The 19418-nt window shown below is 39.2% G+C and overlaps 1 protein-coding gene across 2 annotated transcripts; it reads right to left on the bottom strand.

The window, feature by feature from the left end:
• Nucleotides 1–4050: 4050 nt before the first annotated feature.
• LOC149830788 (zinc finger CCCH domain-containing protein 13-like) lies at nt 4051–18799 on the bottom strand. Of its 2 annotated transcripts, none has more exons than XM_090011876.1 (12): nt 18523–18799; nt 17389–17670; nt 13524–13652; nt 13189–13222; nt 12155–12296; nt 11950–12006; nt 7610–7707; nt 7344–7415; nt 6945–7159; nt 5381–5601; nt 4930–5160; nt 4051–4361 (listed from the first exon to the last, which is right to left on the bottom strand). In XM_090011876.1, exons 2-12 carry the CDS (start codon nt 17507–17509, stop codon nt 4254–4256), a joined length of 1428 nt encoding a protein of 475 aa, XP_089868002.1. In that variant the 5' UTR covers nt 17510–17670; nt 18523–18799; the 3' UTR covers nt 4051–4253. The 2 variants fall into 2 exon arrangements, with proteins under 2 accessions (XP_089868002.1, XP_089868003.1); XM_090011877.1 differs by having other exon boundaries at nt 4236–4361; nt 4822–5160.
• Between the last annotated feature and the right edge of the window lie 619 nt (nt 18800–19418).

The following is a 19418-nucleotide window of genomic DNA, read 5'->3' as shown; positions in this document are numbered from 1 at the left end:
TCAATGGATCCATTCAGATTCAACCAAATCCAAATGGGATTACATTGGATCCATACTGACATGATCCACTTAACAGCATGCCCAAATCAGTTATGTTTGGGTCCATTTGATTTTTTTCCACCTTTTTTCTTTCCAGCTTTTTTCTTTTTCTTTTCTCTTTCCTCTTTTTTTTGTCCTTTTTGTTATTTCTCTTTTCTTTTTTTCCCTTATTCCTTTTCCTTTTCTTTATTTTTCCTTTTCTTTTTCCTTTTACAGTTTCACCCTCAACGATAAGAGGGGCCTAATTAGTTGTCCCCTTCTACGAAAAGGGGACATCGGCGAGAGTGGGGGAAGGGGAATAGTCGTAGAAGTGATGTTCATCGCTGATCAGTGAGCCTCATCGGCTCTGCACCATCTTCACCACCTCTGCATCGTCTTCACCTATGAAAGGAGGAGCCTCAACGAGTGTTTCATCTATTCATGCTGGGGGTTTGTGGAGGGCCTAATCATGCATGTGGTTGTGCAGGGCCAGAGCATGTGAGTTGTCCTTCCAGCAATGATCAAGACTGACTAAGGTCGGTTACCCTCTCTCTCTATACTTGTGGCCAACTGTTTCTCTATGTCAGATCTGAGTCCCAGTTGATCAATTTGGCGCATCTGAATCTTCGTCATTCAATCCAAGCCAACACCAAATGTATCTGCTTCTTTGTATGTCTATCTAAGCCAACACCAACTGCATTCACTTCTCTACTAGTCAATCTGAGTCAACACCAACTGTATTTGCTTCTCTGTCAATTGATCTGAGACCACCAATTGTATTTGCTTCTATGTCAATCTATCTGAGCCAACACCAACCATATCTGCTTCTCTATTGGTCGATTTGGGTCATCGGTTGCCTCAGGTTTATGCTCTCTCTCTCTCCTCCTATTTTGTCTCTCTCTGCACCAGTCCACTGACCATTTTTCACAGTGGGTTGGACTCTTTGATTCGAGATCAAATCTGCAATCGATGGATCCAAATTATCGTTGGCAGATCTAACCCCCTACAGGGTAGATTTGTGCCTACCCCGGTCAGATATATATCCTGATTGGCAAAACTGTGCCCTAGCTGGCAGATCTGACGTTCTGCTGGTCGATCCTTCTGTTCGTGTCGGATCTTCAACTCTAGTGGACGATATGTGCCCTAGACAGTGGATCTATCCTCTAATCAGATATGAGCCCTCTGTCGCCTCCTTGTGTGTCTGAACATGCATGAATGGCATTGACGTTGTCGTTGGCTTTGTCTCGAGCCCCTCGTAGCCATGAGAATACCCGAGGGTGCACAACTCGAAAGCTCCCTTGGTCTTGTCTGCGCTCAACATCGCAACAATCACGTCCTCCAAAGTGCCTATGTTGTGCCTACCCCTCCACCATGCATGCCCTGAACAGCATTGAAATGGAATTGGTCATGGGGATGACCTAGTGGAAACATGTGGCATCGGTGACCGTCTCACCATGGCTCTGATACCAATGTAGGATTATATTAGGTCCTTGTGATCGATATGGTAGAGGTCTCCGGGTAAAGGGGCATGTGCGTTAGGAGGGGTTGAACCTCCATCTTTGTAAAGCCACAAGTTTTGTCTTATTGAGCTATTCTAGCCCATCTCTAAGCGGAAAAATCATCACAGTCCACTATTAGAGCTCAAGGATTGCTCGGTATATTTTCTATCATAACCATGGTCGTCCTATATAGTCAACCATGGAAGTTGGATTTATTCCATCACTAACTTAGAGATAGTATCCCATTAAACCCAATAACCCCACTCCATAATCATCATGTAAGTTATGCATTCAACTATTAAACCAGGATTAATATTCACATTAATGTTAGTTATGGACCTAATTATAATTCATAATGACTCCATCATACAATGTCTCTTGGGGTTCCTCTTGTAAGACCATATGGCCATATCCTGGTACCAAGATTCAACTTGTTCGGCATCACATTTTGTCAAAGCTTCGGTTTTCCGAATCACTTTTTGTTTTCTTTCATATTAATGTTATTGTACAGAAAAAAATAAACAAAAAGAGAAGATTATAGGTTAGAGCCTTTTTTAATTCTAATCCTTTATGAGTTTTCTCGAATTAGGGTTCTGGTAATCTCTTTCTCATGGGAATTTACGTTTCAGCGGTGCCTGTCAGGCTTTTGCGAGCCAGTTATCGGCCCGGCCTACCCAATGTCCACCCCATATTTTCACAATGTTAGCCGTTGTTGCATGTGTGGTTTGGTGGTTGAAACGGACTCATACCTATTTTAGTTTTGCACCTTTTTCCAATACCTATTCCGCTAGGTCTGGCAGCTGCATGACATGGTTGTTCACTGGGCATTTTTCGCTAGAGACCTGCTACTAGGCCACTCTCAGTTCAGATCCAATCTGTGATGGTATTTTGTATGGAGATGTTGGTTGTTATCAGTCTGGTGGATTGTTTGGCAAGACCGGAATGCGAGAACTTTCAAGGATGAGCAATCTACGATTCAGTCTTTTAAGTAATCGCATACTTGCTGATGTCTTTCATCTGGTTAGGATCAAATGGCCTCATTCTAGCATTGACTGGCTTCAGGTGCTATTCCGGTGTTGCCCTGATTTGTCCTTTCTTATGCGGGCCGACGTCTCATCGGCCTAATCATGCAATAATGTAAACATATATTTGCCTCTAATTAATAATTTTTTTTACCTTAAAAAAAATATACCTAAGGCAAGGCTTGAGCTTCGCAGGTTTCTGAAGTTCTGAACGAAATGCCCAAGCTCTTCTTAAAAGGCTCAGCCCAGTATGCACACCTATATCTTAGACACTGCACCAGATAAAGGCGGTAGACAAGAGAGTATCGGTGGATGTCAAGCCGGGCACCTGATGGGCTTCCCGGTTCCCGGCCCAAGATATGCCAAGATTGGGTAGCTTTTTTTAGCTCAGGTCTGAGTTGCTAAATGAGCCCAAAACAAGCCTGCTCCAATTCAAAATTACATAAGCCCAACAAGGCCCGACCAGTTCAGTGGTTGGGCCTAAAGGGCACAGCCCGAGCCTGAGCCTGACCTGAACCCGATTATAACCATGCCAGGCTCATGTTGGGTCTCTCGGGTCCTAATCATGTCAGGTCAGGCTGGGCTGGGCTGGCCTGATGTTGACCCCTGTCCATCTGCACCAAGAAGTTGGAGCTAAGAAAAACCATTTGCAAACAAGTCTAGGCTGCGGGGCCTTGCCGTGTTGCTTTCCATTTTGACATGGCCCTAACTTGGCCTGAGAAGTGAGAAGGCACTTGAGGCTCTGTTTGGGAGCCGTTGTTGGGAGCAATGATGACAGCAGTAATGAAATCGGCCAATTTGGCAACAACATCCTCACGAGGACGTTGAAATCCACCCATTTATAACACCATCTCCCCTACCAACATCGCTCCCATCTCTATCCCCCCTCCCAAAACAGTGGCTCCAACCGAAGGAGATGCTTGGGATTCGGTGAAACCCCCATCACCGCTCACAACTACGGCTCCCAAACAGAGCCTAAGGCATCTAACGCCTCACATGTGCAATGCAGCAGTAAAGCTCAGTGCAACATGCCCTGGAAATTCACCCGCACATTTCTATCCCTACCGCTACAACTTCAGAAGTTTGCACAAAATTGGCCCATTACCTGTATTTCCTAAACACGGGGACTCTCACTACTTACATAAGTGCTACATGAAGCAATTAAAATTTAACATTAAGCATGTCAGACATTTCCATAGAGATTTTTTCCTTTTGAGATTTACTCTGAGAAACCGTCCCCGACACAGAGACCTAGTTGTGCTGGCTTAGCCTGCCATACTATGGTCTATGTTCATGTCGGCATAAAACTCCGAGGGCTTACCCCTCAACTCCAGGGAGTTGCCAAGCTTCAGCTTACGCAGAGGGGTGATACCCATGGGATTTGAACCTAGACTGCCTGTCTAACAGTCTAGGCCTCATCCCACTACGCCAAACCCCTTGGGTTTAAAATAAAGATGTTACCATGCTAACTTGCCAAGTGATATAAAAGAACACACGCTCAACAAGCTGGCTTTGTCAAATATCTTTTCCTGAACCGTTGGAAGCAAAAACAGAAAAGAACGACCATTAGGATATGAACTTTAACAATCTGCAATTACATAATATTCTTTAGCCAAAATTTCAGTAAGCTAGTAAGCCAGACAACGATGTTGCAACTGTTGGATAGGGTTCCTTTTCATTTTTTTCCATGCTTTTACCCACTCTGAAGTTATGGCTAGTTCTCGATTTCAACTTCAGCATTTAGGTCAATTAAGCCTGCATCATTATGGACATCTCCATCTACATCCACGTCCACATCCACATCTTCATCATTTCCCTTGTACTGCAGAAGAAGAGCATCAAAAGAGACCGATTTAGGCACATCCACAGTTTAAATCAAGAAAATGTAAGTTACAATGGATAGGATCAGCAGCAAATCAATCACTTGTATCAGCATCCATCGAACAAAAATAAAATAACCAATGAAAAAACTTAGTAAAATTCGCCCAAACTCTCCCATTTTGGGTGGTTTTAATGTTTCCAGACTTTGCAGCTCAGCATCTTACATAGCCATGAAAACAAAATACAATAGCTAACCAGTTAAATACACAGATGGATCAGGGAAGAAACTGAAAGAAAGAAAGAAGAGACAGTGCCACCAGAAGCAACCATGGATGAGCCAAGTGGTGCTTCCTATAAACTCAAATAAAATGTGCAGTGAAGAAAAATGGCCAATATCTTCCATTGTCTACTCACATTTGCAGAAACATTATGATACGAAGATAATCAGAAATTCATAGTACCTGATCTCAAAGTTCATGATTCTTGAAAAAAATAATCATAATGCCAGCAAGAGATGAATAGAAATCCTCTAGACCATCAACATTACAAGAGATATATTTAATATCAACCTTGTCATAGCCATTCTGAGGAATGGCTGGTAAAGGAGGAAGCAAAAATGGCCCCGGACTATGCTTATCAAAAGCAGTGCCAGAAGCTGTAACCAGTCCACTTTTTGAAACAGTTGTAGCATTTGCCACCTCAGGTTTGCCATCAATCTCGACTGATTCAATGAGTTCATCCACTGCATTAGCAGCCATGCTCGTTGATGGCACTCCATGTCCCAAATCTGAACCTTTTGCCTGTTTATGAGCCATGTCAATACCAGCAGTCCAGATATATTTCTTTCCACGTAAACATGAGAAATGGTGAGAGAAATGATCACCTCAACAATCAATATTCTGATCATGAAAATCTGCCTATTTCATTGACAATAACTAATAAAAATGCACCAATATTGCCAGTTTGGCATCCTGAAGTAAGCATTAGAAGCAATCATAGAACAAGTGAACGAGCATCTACCTTATCTGCAGGAGGAACGGCAGGAGGAGAACCAACTTTCCCTTGCCTAGGCTTGTTCAGATCTACAAAATGTTTATAAATAGTTTTTTTAGAAGACATTCTGTGTCCCCACAGAGCTTCCTTGCCACTTTTCTCGGCCTGGACCGCGAACCTATCATTCTGAATAAGCTTATCAGATCCAGTTATGTCACTTGGATATGCATCTCGTTTCCTTGGATTTGCTGCAAAGGCAACACAGACACCCTTAGGCTTGCTGCAAGGAAACTAGAACAAAATACCACCAAACTTTAATATTACAAAAGACGGTAGAACCAAAACAATGGCCATAAACAGCAGAATCAGAAAATCATTCACTAAGTTATTGACCTTTTAGTGGAGCAAAAATTAAGATACAAATAGATTCTTGAAGACGATGAATGTATGGTATAGCTTCAAACTTCTCATGTGAAATATTTGCCCGAACTAGATAATGTTAGCATGACTCCATATGAATGTTCAAAAACCTGCTAGTCTGATTAATTGACTCAATTGAGTCAACTCAGATAAGCCATTCACTAGGTCAACCTAGTGAATCACCTGAAAATCATGAAAATCTTGGCCAGCTCATGGGTTGACTTGGTCGAGTCAGATGAGTTCTAGCATGACAACAAGTCATAGGTTGATTGGGCTATTTCTTATATAAACTTTCATGACCTCGCAAAGTTCTGGATCAACCCATTCCAGGTCAAGTCACAGGTCATTGGGTTTTAAACTGCTGCTGCAAATTTTGAGCAGTTAGATTGGAAATTCTTCTTACCAACAGACATGGAAAACCAATAATGTGAATAACACGGGATTCAACAGTCTATTGACAATTACGTGGATTTTGTTCTTCTCACTGATTGATGTGATTGATACCCTTTGAGTGAACACTCTTGTATTAAGAGTGTGTTAATTAGAAGAATGCATAAAGGGCCTGTTAAGCAGACATGCTTGTTCAAAATACATGAATCTTGCCTGGAATATGTACCATCACATATAATACACTGTTTTAAATTGGGTTCTACAAAGTGGCTGTTTTCTGGGAAGATTTAATTAGTTACAGTTTGTCATACAAATGCTACTTGGCCAAGGAGCTGCATCCCTATTACAATTTCATCAACATTTCCAAATATCACATCTCATTTTCTTGGATAATTCAAGGGGACCATCACCCACCGTACATTGGCTGGCCTATGGTTGGTAAAACACTTGAGGTCCCCCCTGCCCACCGGGGAGTACACCCAGCTTTGACCTTGCGGTAAGAGACACCGCCCATGGGTTTTGAACTTGTGACATCCCGTCAACTTGGTGACATTCACAAGTCGCCCCTACCAGATGAGCAGAGCCCTTATGGGCACGTTGCCATATATATCGCATGCGATAGTAGAAAGTATAAACTTCCTTATATTTGCTGAATTTTATATGTTTATTAGCAATGAGGACAAACCTAAACCTAAAAGTATCACCAATAGCCTGCATTTGGTAGCAGTCCATAATTCATACTTTCTGGAGCTACCATAGAGGAATCTGACTCATTGCCTACCAGATTTAGCTTCTTCACCAGCTGCATTGCTGATGCGCAACCTTTTCTTGGTTGGAGAGACTTGATTCTGCTGCTGAACCCCAGGGCTCATCCGAACTAGATTGTTTGCATCTCCATCGCTGATGATGTCAATGCTTGAATCATCCTCATTGGGAATATGTTTCACAGTGTCTGAAACCATCTGATCTCCCAATTTTTGTAGCCGAGCTTGAGCCCTGAGCAGTTTGTAGGCATACAAAACAAGAAAGTACATAGATTACCCCAGTTAATAAAAATTATGTCACGATATATTGCATCTTCCTCCAAGATATGGAAACAGGAAGACAAGTTCAAGAGCCTAGTACAAATTTCACAAAAATTGAGAGAGACAATATTGGAAATGGAAAAAAGGCAGCAAACCTTTTCAGTTCATCTTGTGCCCTTGCATAACGGTTGTAAGCTTTAACAAATTTCTTGGTTTTCGAAGCAATCCTGAGGAAAAAATATAATGGTAATACATTTTAGCTGCCACCAAAACAGATTCAGTGATTCTTTTGAAGCACTAACCAATTTCTAAGTTCCATTGGAAGGAGGAGATTCAAGATTTACTGGTAGAGTCAAGCTGCCCCTACCACAACTTCCCCATATAACCCATTGAAATACAGGAGAGCACCAGTTAGCCATACCTCCTACAATCTTCTTGCACCATCTTCAGTTGACTCTCAAGTTCCTCATTTCTAGTGGCAAGTCTGTCAGCTTCTTCTTTTGTCTTCTCCAGAGAGTTCTTTAAATAAAGCAGTAATCAAGATAAGTGGACAGCTTGTGCACAAATATAGATAATCAAAAGCTCCACAAGCAATTTTTTGTTCATGTATATGAAGAAACAAGCCACACCACATTAATATGATACTAAGTATTTGTAGGCCCACAACCCCCATATCTGTAAACAAGCAAAAGCAAAATAATTTGAAGAGAAAAAGGGTGTCATAAAAATGGCAAGTGTCACAAAAATGCTTAGTAGTCTGAAAATTTTATGGAAAACCCAGTAAAGGCTTACCAACACTTGTTAGGTCAGACTGAGTCATTAGGTTGTAAGTTGCTCAAAGGAAAACTTGCAATAAATAAAACCCATCCAACAAAAGTGATATTGAGAGGATACTGTTAACCTCATCAGAAAGTTTTGCATTTTTTATGTGAATCATCCAAATTCTCCCTGTGAAACCCTAGTGGAAAGGCAGAAGTGCCTCTCCCAAACCACAGTAACATATGAGTCAATGGTTTAGCTCTGAGCAACATTACTTGCAAAACATTGAGAATCAAAAATCAAACTAGACATAATGCCATGATTGAAGATAATTTCTTTTCTACTGTTTGGTTTTTGCACTTGACAAACGAAAGGAAACTTGATAAGATGTTTGAGAAAAATTATTAAAAAACTAAAAACTCCGCCTGTGTAGTTATACACTGCCGGTCCCAAGCCCGGATAAAGGAGGAGGGTTGCGGTAGGCCTGTGACAGCCAGCATAAAAACTTTGTCATATCCTATGAAAATGAACCAATATGAGAATTTCGTTGGGGCGTTCCCTACTGAGCGACGCGCTGTACTCTCTAGGCCCGGAGGCAGTGATAAATGTGCAAGGGTTGCTAGGTCGTCGCCCAGAAGCGACGCGTCACACCGGCGCCCGGGTGTGGTGTCAAATAGGCAAGGGTTCCCTCACTTTGTTGGACGAGTGGGGGTAAAGAAGTTAGTCCAAGACCATAAAATTAGGTTAGCCACTTGGAACATAGGGTCTTTAACTGGTAAGTTGGTAGAGTTAGTAGATGTTATGTGTAGGAGAAAGATTGATATTTTATGTCTTCAAGAGACCAAATGGGTAGGTGAGAAAGCTAAAGTGATAGAACCTTGGGGATATAAGATTTGGTATACAGGAATAAATAGGAATAGGAATGGAGTAGGGATTGTTATGAGTCGTCAGTTTATAGATAATGTAGTTGAGGTCCGTAGGAAGGGTGATAGAATTTTACTTATTAAATTAGTATTAGGTACGGATATTATTAATATTATTAGTGTTTATGCACCTCAAGTAGGTTTAGATGATTCCATTAAGCATCAATTTTGGGAAGATTTAGATGGAGTAGTACAAGAGACATTTTATGGAGAAAAGCTTTTCATCGGCGGTGACCTTAATGGACATGTAGGCATTAGTAGGGATGGATTTGAGAATATCCATGGAGGCTATGGTATAGGAGAAAGAAATGAAAGTGGAGAAAGGATTTTAGATTTTTGTTTGTCCTATGATATGATCTTAGCAAACACTTGGTTTAGGAAGAGGGAGTCTCACCTAGTAACATTTAAAAGTGGGGTTAATACGAGTCAAATAGATTTTTTCCTACTTAGAAAGAGAGATAGGGGTTGTTGCATCGATTGTAAGGTTATACCAGGAGAAAGTGTAGCTACACAACATAGAGTCTTAATTTTAGATCTTAGAATTAGACAATGCCGCAAAAGGGATAGACATAGGATAGATCCTAGAATTAAGTGGTGGGCACTGAAAGGAGCTAAACAAGGAATGTTTGTAGAGCAGGTAGTTAAGGAAGTTGATTGGTGTCTCGAGGAGGATTCAGAATCAATGTGGAATAAGATAGCGGGTGGTATGAGAAAAGTAGCTAAGGAGGTATTGGGTGAGTCTAAAGGCGGTGCACCACTAGGTAAGGATACATCATGGTGGAACGAGGATGTCAAATTAGCTATTAAGGTTAAAAGAGAGTGTTATAGAAATCTAAGTAAGAGTCGTGATAATGAGAATTTGGAGAAGTATATGATAGCAAAGAAGGAAGCTAAAAAAGTTGTTCGAAACGCGAGGGCTAAGGTATATAAGGAGGTTTATGACAAGTTGGATACCAAAGAAGGCGAGAAGGATATTTATAGGCTTGCAAAGATGAGAGATAGGAAATCGAAGGATTTGGGTATGGTTAGATGTATCAAAGATGAAACGCAAAGGGTTTTAGTCAAAGATGAGGAGATTAAGGAGAGATGGAAAGATTATTTTGATAAGCTATTTAATGATAGTCATGCTCAAGATCTTGGAGACTTCTCCATTCCTTTTCATGAGATAAATCGTGACTTCATGCGCAAGATTCAAAAGAAAGAAATTGCAGAGGCTTTGAAGAAAATGAAATCAAGAAGGGCAGTTGGCCCAGATGGTATACCTATCGAGGCTTAGAAATGCTTGGGAGAGAAAGGTTTAGAATGGTTGACAAATCTTTTTAACTTGATTTGGCGAACAAATAAGATGCCTAATGAGTGGAGGAAGAGTACTTTGGTGCCTTTATATAAGAATAAGGGTGATATACAAGATTGCACAAACTATCGTGGTATAAAACTCATGAGTCATACTATGAAACTTTGGGAGAGGGTGATTGAGTCTAGGTTGAGGAAGGTTGTCATGATATCGGAGAATCAATTTGGTTTTATGCCTGGAAGATCAACTATGGAAGCTATACATCTTCTTAGACAACTTATTGAAAGATATAGAGAGATGAACAAAGATTTGCATATGGTTTTTATTGATTTAGAGAAGGCATACGATAGAGTACCTAGGGACGTTCTCTGGTGGACAATGATGAAGAAAGGTGTTTCTCTCAAGTACATTAGTATAATTAAAGATATGTATGAAGGAGTAGTAACCAATGTCCGCACTTGTGGAGGGGTGACAACCAATTTTCCGATAACGGTTGGGTTACATCAAGGATCTGCTTTAAGCCCTTTCCTATTTGCGATAGTGATGGATGAACTTACGAGATCAATTCAAGAAAATGTACCGTGGTGTATGTTGTTTGCTGATGATATTGTTTTGATTGATGAGTCTAGAGCTGGGGTTAATGCTAAGTTAGAATTATGGAGACAGACATTGGAAGCTAGAGGTTTTAAGTTGAGTAAGAGTAAGACTGAATATATGGAATGTCGGTTTAGTAAGCAACGAAGTAGTGATGGGAGTGTAGTGAAGCTTGGTGAGCAAGATATACCGGTGAATGATTATTTCAAATATTTGGGATCCATCATTCAAAAGTATGGAGAAATTGATGGAGATGTAAATCATAGGATAAAGGTTGGGTGGATGAAATGGAAAAGTGCTACTGGAGTGCTGTGCGATCGTAGAATGCCATTGCGGTTGAAGGGAAAGTTTTATAGGACGACTATTAGACCCGCTTTACTATATGGTACGGAATGTTGGGCTGCCAAGAGACATCATATTCAAAAAATGAATGTAGCTGAGATGCGGATGCTTAGATGGATGTGTGAAAATACAATAAAAGATAAGATTCGGAACGAAGAGATACGTAAGAAGGTAGGTGTTGCACCCATTGAAAATAAGATGCGAGAGAATCGTTTACGGTGGTTTGGACATATTCGGCGAAGGCCTAATGATGCTCCAGTTAGAAGGTTGGAGAAATGGGAAAATATATTAGTTAAAAGAGGTCGGGGTAGGCCTAGGAAGACTTGGATGGAGATGATAGGAAAGGATATGAATGCTTTGAACCTCACCGAGGACATGGCGTTGGATAGAAATGATTGGAGGAAAAGGATTCATGTGGAAGACCCAAAATGAACTTCTTTTTGGTTCATATCGCTGACCCCAATTGTTTTGGGATGAAGGCGTAGTTGTTGTTTTGTTGTTGTGAAAAACTCCGATCATACAGATTTGCAACTTAAACACAGACAGTTCTCGTAAAAATGATATTATTTGGCAATATCTTCAAATCAACCAAGAATGCACGAATAATAAATGATGATTTAAAAGGAAAAAAAAAGAAGAGAAAAACACTATTTCAAAAGGAAATGGAAACCTTAATAGCTTTAAAATAGAGAATCAATGAGGTAAAAGTGTAATGATGAAACCATTCTAGATGAATTAAGGAAAAAGGAAACAGTGTAATGGTGGAACCATTCTAGCTGAATTAGTAGTATATCTAAATATAGTCCACTTTCCATAATCTAAAACTTTAAAAACAGTTAAAGAGGTTACCTCAAGTTCACACTTGTGAGCATCAAGCACATCAATATCCAACTGAGCTTCCTTCAACTGCAGGTGAGATATAAGCAGTCAGTTTAAGCATGTAACAGAATGACCTTCGCTCAACTAAATAATGCCAACAACAAAAACTTGTGTACCCCTGTACAAATAATAATCCACTAACATATGAAGATAATGGTCAATGACCAAAGCAAACCTGCTCTTCCAAAACATCTTTGCCATCATTTGAGTAAGTGTTTGTTCTCTTTGTTCCACTATCACCACCATCTGAGAAGTTTAAACTATCAGAAACATCACTGTGAACACTTAGATGCTGCCTTTTTGAGTTTCTTCTCTCACTGCACATGAAAGGTTTGCCAGAATCTCAGAACTTTAAAATAGCTGGATTTAAAACAAACGTACCAATCGAAAGTTGGTAAAGATATTTCAAACTTCACTAAGATAATGAATTTCCCAATGGAGAAGCACAGTAAACTAATCCATGATCATCAAGCTTACTAGCAGAGGTTCCAGGATGTTGAATTGAATCTCCCTGCTCTCCAGAACATATATAGAGATGAACCATAAAAGGTTATATGCACAAATGTCAATAATTTACAAAAAGGCTATTCATTTATCATTTACAAAAATCTACCCAACGTTTCAGATATTGCATTCAGCTGACTTTCTTTTCCATTTATATTTTAAAGACACACTTAGTCCTAAACCATTGATGCAATTTTTGTCTAGTCAAACAAAATGACTAGAATGCCCTCTATTGATTTCTTCAAGGCATACATCGAGTTATTTCATGAAAAGGATAAAATTGTCATTTGACATCTCAAGGAGGTATTTGAAATGAATTCCAATAAAGCAGGTGTTAAATGCAATAAGCCCAATGCTGAACAGCCTTTTGTAAGTAGCTGATAAGTTGGGTGTTCTTTTGTAAATTACTCACAAATAATGGATAATATGGCATAAAATAACAGAAGATAAAGATTTGTATTTATCAAACTGAAAGAGGTGTAGCCATACTTAGAACCTGAGGCTCAACACCTATTCAATCCTAATCATCAAGATAGATTTCTGTAAGTAGACCAAAGGGTCTCAAAAGTAGAGATCAACCAAAAGGAAAATTAGAGGAATGCTAATTATTATCTTTTCAACTGTCACGATGCAATAAATATCATTGCAATGAACTCAGCCTACAAATAAATTAGGCAACAAAGAGCAAAGAATAGATCTATATACCTCCCTTTTCCAGGAGATCGAGAAAGGCTGAATCCTGCACATTAAATGCAATATTACAATCTCAAAAAACACGGTATATCAGAACTTCAACAAAAGTAAGAATCTAAAAATGCCTATTAATTTTACATGTTCCTCTATCTAAGTTTTTTCCTATCTTCCAATACCATAATTCTTAAGCAGCTAAGAAGTCTAAACATCAGACACCCATCACTTCTGCTGCTTTTTAGTGAAGACTGATTGACACGATAATTTAGCACATCAATCTATTTCCTGTACTTGAGAACAAGAAAGGAGAAAAGAGAAAAGAACAGCAACTGTAAGCAGGTTTTTGTTACCCCTATCATGCTTCTGGTCATGAAATGCATGTCTTCCTCTGGGTTCCCGTCCCAGAGGAGACCTTCCGCGAGGAGATTGTCGTCTGTCAAGCCTCTCTCTCAAGTCACTACCTCGATAATCCCTCTTAACTGTAACAAAAGACCTACATTTAGCTGGATAAATGTTTTGAACATGATTGTGCATCAAATGACAAGTGGAGAACACACAAAAGCATGTTAAACACTCAGCTTACCCTTACATAAAGCTTACCCTTATACTGAGTACTATGAGAAAAGTAACAAGGATAGTAACCATTCCTCCTTGCGATATTGGAAAAAGGCCATGATATATGAAGTCCTCATACAATTCAATAATATATAGAAATAGCCATGTTAACACTGAGAAAACCCTTTTGATAATGAAGCAAATAATAGACGGTGACTCGTAGAGCTTCCTTCTCGAGAAATAAGCAAAACAACAAAATCTGGATCATACAAAGCTCAGTCTGATTCCATAAACAGATATAAATAATTAAAGGAGCTCTCATTGTAGTGAAGTACATCAGTATTGTGGAGCAGAATTCCACCATAATCAGCAAAGCTCTTAGCTCATGGAGTCCTTCATCCATAAGATATATGTATATATAAAGGAATGGTTTCTGGGAATACAATCTCCTCAACATCACATAGATAGCAATAATATTACACATCAGAAACATTGATACAATTGCCGACCATGTAGAGAAGCCATTGCAGTTAACCAATGGTTATAACCCAGCTTGTATAACCTCCAGACTTGTGAGTTGTAAGAATCAATAGCAGATGAAATAAAAACTATAATATTCCCTAAAAGGAGATGTGACAACAAGCTATATCAGCTGGCTGATATCAGCAATGACAATTAAAATGAATGGAACAACATCAATGGAAACCACTGAAATTTTTACCATGAGAAAACCATTGTAATTATGAGCATATTCAGCTAACTGAAACACTATCTTAAAAGCCACATGTCAAACTCTTGGGCAACATGATTGTCGACTATTTAATGAACTAGAGCCATATAACACATTCAGGAAAAGCTGCATTTGAGATAATGATGCATTTATGAAGCATGCATTCTTATTACCAAAAACAGCAACATCTACATGTATCAAAGAGAAATCACGAAGCCCAAGTTGAAAAGAGGTTAAGAATATACTATAAAAGTTACTATCTTCAGCCAATAAAATGAACACTAAGCATGTATAGAAGCATCAGATATGGCAAAAGAAAAGATATAATGTCCAATGATACAAGAGAACTCATCTCAAGCAAAAATATTTCAGAGGAATGACCTTAAATAAACAAATGGGACAGCACAAAAGCATCAGTTTAATTAAAAACATGCATTTGTGACTGACTATAACTAACTGACATATATATATATATATATTGGGGAACACATTTAGGAACAAATCTAAGCTTTAAGACAAACCAAACAGCCATAGTTTGGTTACTTTCCTTTTTTGAAAGCCAAGCCAGAGCAGTGTGATTGGAACCCCGACCCCACGTTTGAGATCATGCAATTCTACTGATCCCGCGCACATTCAACCCATTTCTTTTGGTATTTATCTGCTAATATTTTCATAAAAATATGAATGTGGAGTATACAACTTTTGAATTAATGAAGAAGCTGAGGGGTATGAGTGAAGATGACTAGATAGTGTTATTCTCCATGGAAAAAGTCCTATGTCACACGGACTCTTCTAACAGGGCACCGCACCCGCACTCAGGCAGGTGTGACACTTGGACACAGCTTCCTTTGTGTTAGGTGAAGTCAACCATACCGAGGTCCATTTCTATCCAAAAGTAGATTCAGTTAACCCTAATCAAGTCCATTTTTAGCTATATTATATATATATATAAATACATAAATTCACACACATACACGTAGTGCTAACTTAAAACTGTTAAAAAATTTATATATATATATATATATATATATACCCTCCCCGCACCCCCGCACCCAAGTTTTTTTAAAGTGCCACATCACCGCACCCGCACCCGCACCCGCACCTATGTGACATAGGCTGCATCTTGTGTACTATGTGGACAAAATGATAAGTCAGAAATATAACTTTATGGATATCAATATAACATATTGATCAATTTCCAATTGTCACAGGAAAACAGGGAATTCAGTGCCATTCACACAAGCATGTGCAAAAACCTTGCCGAGCTCCTAGGGTTATGAAAATCACACTCTTGACAGGAATGCTTCCATAGCATGACAATAACTCTAGAATCATGAGATATGCATGCCAAAAAGTAATGAGACGACCAAAGGATAAATGCGTGAATTATGAACCTAAGCATATCATCACAAAATGGAGAGACTTTTGTGTCCCCATGGAAGGAACTTCCATATCTGTACCTTTCTTATCAATCACCTTCAAGCTTTCCAAACAGAAGATGAAGCTTTATTCTCAAGTAACAGATAATATCAATCATATCCTTTCATTTGAGAAAAAAATATTAAGCAGGTCAAACAAATTCAAGTTTCAATAGACAACTTCGGCTTTCAGCATTTATTCTCAACATCCAGTAGTTGTAGCCTCATTAGATACATTACTTTGTATTTCTGTTGAAATATCCCACCTTCAAATTCAGAGAAGCTTCATAATCAGCAAGGAAAGACTCTAGCATCTAGGTATTTCACTTCGCAACTTCTTGAGCATCATAAACCTTTTAGGAAATTCTCTGTATAAATTCAACTTTGAAATTGATCAGAAGCAATTCATGGCTCCTGATAAGATAAACTCTATAAGTTTGAAGTGCTTTTGCTTAGTTCATGCCAATGAAAACCACCTTTGTTCACCTAGGATAGGAATGTAAAAGATTTTGAAACCAAACCACATATATTGAGGTTTGAAATGACAGCAACACCCATTTTTAGTTAGTCCTATTTGGTGTGCATGTTTGTGGGTGTGCAAGAACGTGCAAGAGAGAGAGAGAGAGAGCACTATTGAACGCAACTTCTAGAAGCAGCTTCCACTCGTGATATGTATACCCTTAATAGATATTACCGTTGTAATATTGTTTTCCTCCTAAAGAACCATCTATTCCAGCATGGGGAGAGGAATTGGTTTTATAACGTAAACAACAAAGTTTTCTGCAGGCATGGCTTATCGCTCTGTAGCTCTCCAAGAAAATGATGCACTCTAATGTCCCAACAGATCAACACACAATAACAAAAAGCATATTGAATTAACATTATTTCCGTTGATTTAAACATACAACATAGCTTTAGGGCACGTTTGGAAGTGAGAAAGATGTAGGGAAAATGATGCAAAATGGAAAATCCTTATGGATTTTCTGAACCTTCCAAACCAGAGAAACTTTTTTGCTGAGAGTTTTTCTAAAAAGTACACTTTTTTGACAGGAAACATTCCTCCATTTCCTCCATGAGAGAGGTGGAGGAATGTTTCCTACCAAGAGAAAAATTATTTTTACACTCCCCACCACCCATCTCACCACATCTTACCACCCACAATCTCACCATTACCACCATCCATCTCACCACCACCCTCCTCCTCTCTCATTTTTTCACATTTTCCCACTCTGTTTTTTTCATGCTACACAAACGAGCGAAAAAACTTTCTTTTGGAAAACTTCTCATATAAAAACCTCTCATAGGCAAAACTTTTTTTTCCTATGAGAGTTTTTCTCTCTTCCAAACGTGCCCTTAGACTTTCCTCAAAGCTGTACAAATGTATTCAGAGAGTGCAGCCATAGCCACTTAAAGCATTTGACAATGTGGACATTTGTGATAAAAGTGATTTCGGTGACTGCCTAAGGAATAACAAGTATGAAAGAGTAATTGAAGGTGTCATCACTTTCTTACCGCCACCAGAGAACCTCCTAAGTTCAGCTTCACCGTGGGCAAAGGAGCAGCTCTGTCGTGGACAGCGGCCTCTTTTGAATAGGATACATAACTTTGTTTTGTACAACTTGCGCTCAACCATGTTGAAATGAAGTATATGTGCAAATAATTAGATAATCACAGCCAAATAAGAGAAAACGACCCTTGTTTGGGATTGAGAACTTGCACCAATCAACCGTTAAGTCATCCAATGATTAGACCAAAGACTTCAAGAAACCTAGTTCAAACGAAAATGGTGCCTCCCTGAAAAAGAATGTAAGAATAATTATCAAATTGACATCCCAAATCAGAAACTAGAAAAACACAAATCACTAAACAACAGAAAAAATGCCTGAAATCAATCAGAGAAAGAATCCAGAAATCCAGCTCGTAATTTGTAATTGCAGGGACAGTCAAACATGTCATTCCATGAAAAAAAAGAAAACCTAGTTTTCTGAACAGTACAAAAAAGGTAAAATACACAAATAAATAGCGACACCCCCAACCACGAACACCACACAAGCAACAAGTCAAGAACCAAAATGAAGACATTCTAATCAGAAATTGGCACAAACAGATGACCACAAAGCACCACTGAAACTCCATAAACATAAACATCTACCATTACCAACAAGAAAGAAGGAAGCAAAAAATGCCAGTCCAAAATTTCCCAATTAACACATTTCATACTGAAGACTCTTTCTTATAAAATCAGCAGAAACACGGACCAAAATTTACACGTATATGTGCTGGTTTCTAGTTTTTGAAGACTAAATTCCACAGAAACTATCCGAAAAAAATGGAAAGTTGATCATAACAAGTAGCTATTTCACATTTTCTCCAAAACGATACCCAGTTACAAAAATGAGAATTCCCTACATTGGAGCATCTTGGTAATCCAATGACCAAACAATACTCAAACTCAATAACTACCATCAAAAGAGAAAAAGAAATTGAACAAAAGGAAATGGGAAAAATACCACTTTCAAACATGATTACGATGAAAAAAAGTAACAGATGTAAAAAAAAAGCAAAAATTGAAGTTGGTAAAAAGCTTTTCCAGAAGCAAAAAGCCTAGAAAGGAAGGAAGAAACACAAAACCTTTCGATGGTTTACCTCAATGGGTCGAAGGAAAGGTAGAGATCATAGCTCGGTGGAAGAAGAACGCCTGAGAATCGACGGAAAGGAAGAAAGAGAGAGCATATCCATCCAGAGATCGTGAAATTGGAGAGTGCAAGGAGAAACTACGATAGAGGGAGAAGATTTATGTGAGAACGAACAAATACAAGAGCGAGCGAGAGAAATCTGTGAAGTATGCGAGTTTGGTTGAACAGATTACCAATAAGGCGGGGACTGTTTTACAAAAACCCTAAAAAATTATGGATATGGTATCACAAGCTTTTTACAGTGAGTTGGTGTTACATTCATTTTAGGATGCTTAGGTGTAGGGGTGGGGCATCCGGCCGACCCGGCCCGTTTAGAGTTCGGCCGTCGGGCTTTAAGTGCGGTTCGACCTGGAGATGGCCCAGACCATTTACTAATGAGTCTAGTTTTAGCTCGGTTTTTAATGGGCCTGGATTTGAAGAGCAGCTCATGTCATTAACCTAATGGATCAACGTGAAGCGGGTCAAGCTCGACCCAACCTGCCTCAAACTCAACAACTAATTAAGTAAATAATAAATAATTAACAAATTTTTATATACCCAATTATCTTTCAAGTTTTTACCAAGTTATTATTTAATTTTTATATTGTTAAAAATTAATAAATAGCTCAAGCTCATTGGGTCGGCTTAGTAACTCATAGGCTGACTCAGACCCCACCTTAAGAACGGATTTTGGGTCGGTATCTAATATGCCCAAGCCTAAAACTTTGACCCAAACTCAGCTCATGGTAGGCCAGGTCGGTTTGGCCCATCAGGCCGCCGGACCCCTTGCCCGCGCCCTATGGGTGGTAAGAAATTGAAAGGTAAAAGGTAAGAAAGAGGCTAGAGCTAAGATCAAGGGGTCGGCAA

This window comes from Nuphar pumila, chromosome 7, assembly GCF_984573655.1.
Source record: "Nuphar pumila chromosome 7, dmNupPumi1.hap1.1, whole genome shotgun sequence".
Taxonomy (NCBI): Eukaryota; Viridiplantae; Streptophyta; class Magnoliopsida; order Nymphaeales; family Nymphaeaceae; genus Nuphar; species Nuphar pumila.
This window is presented reverse-complemented; position numbering and strand designations above follow the sequence as displayed.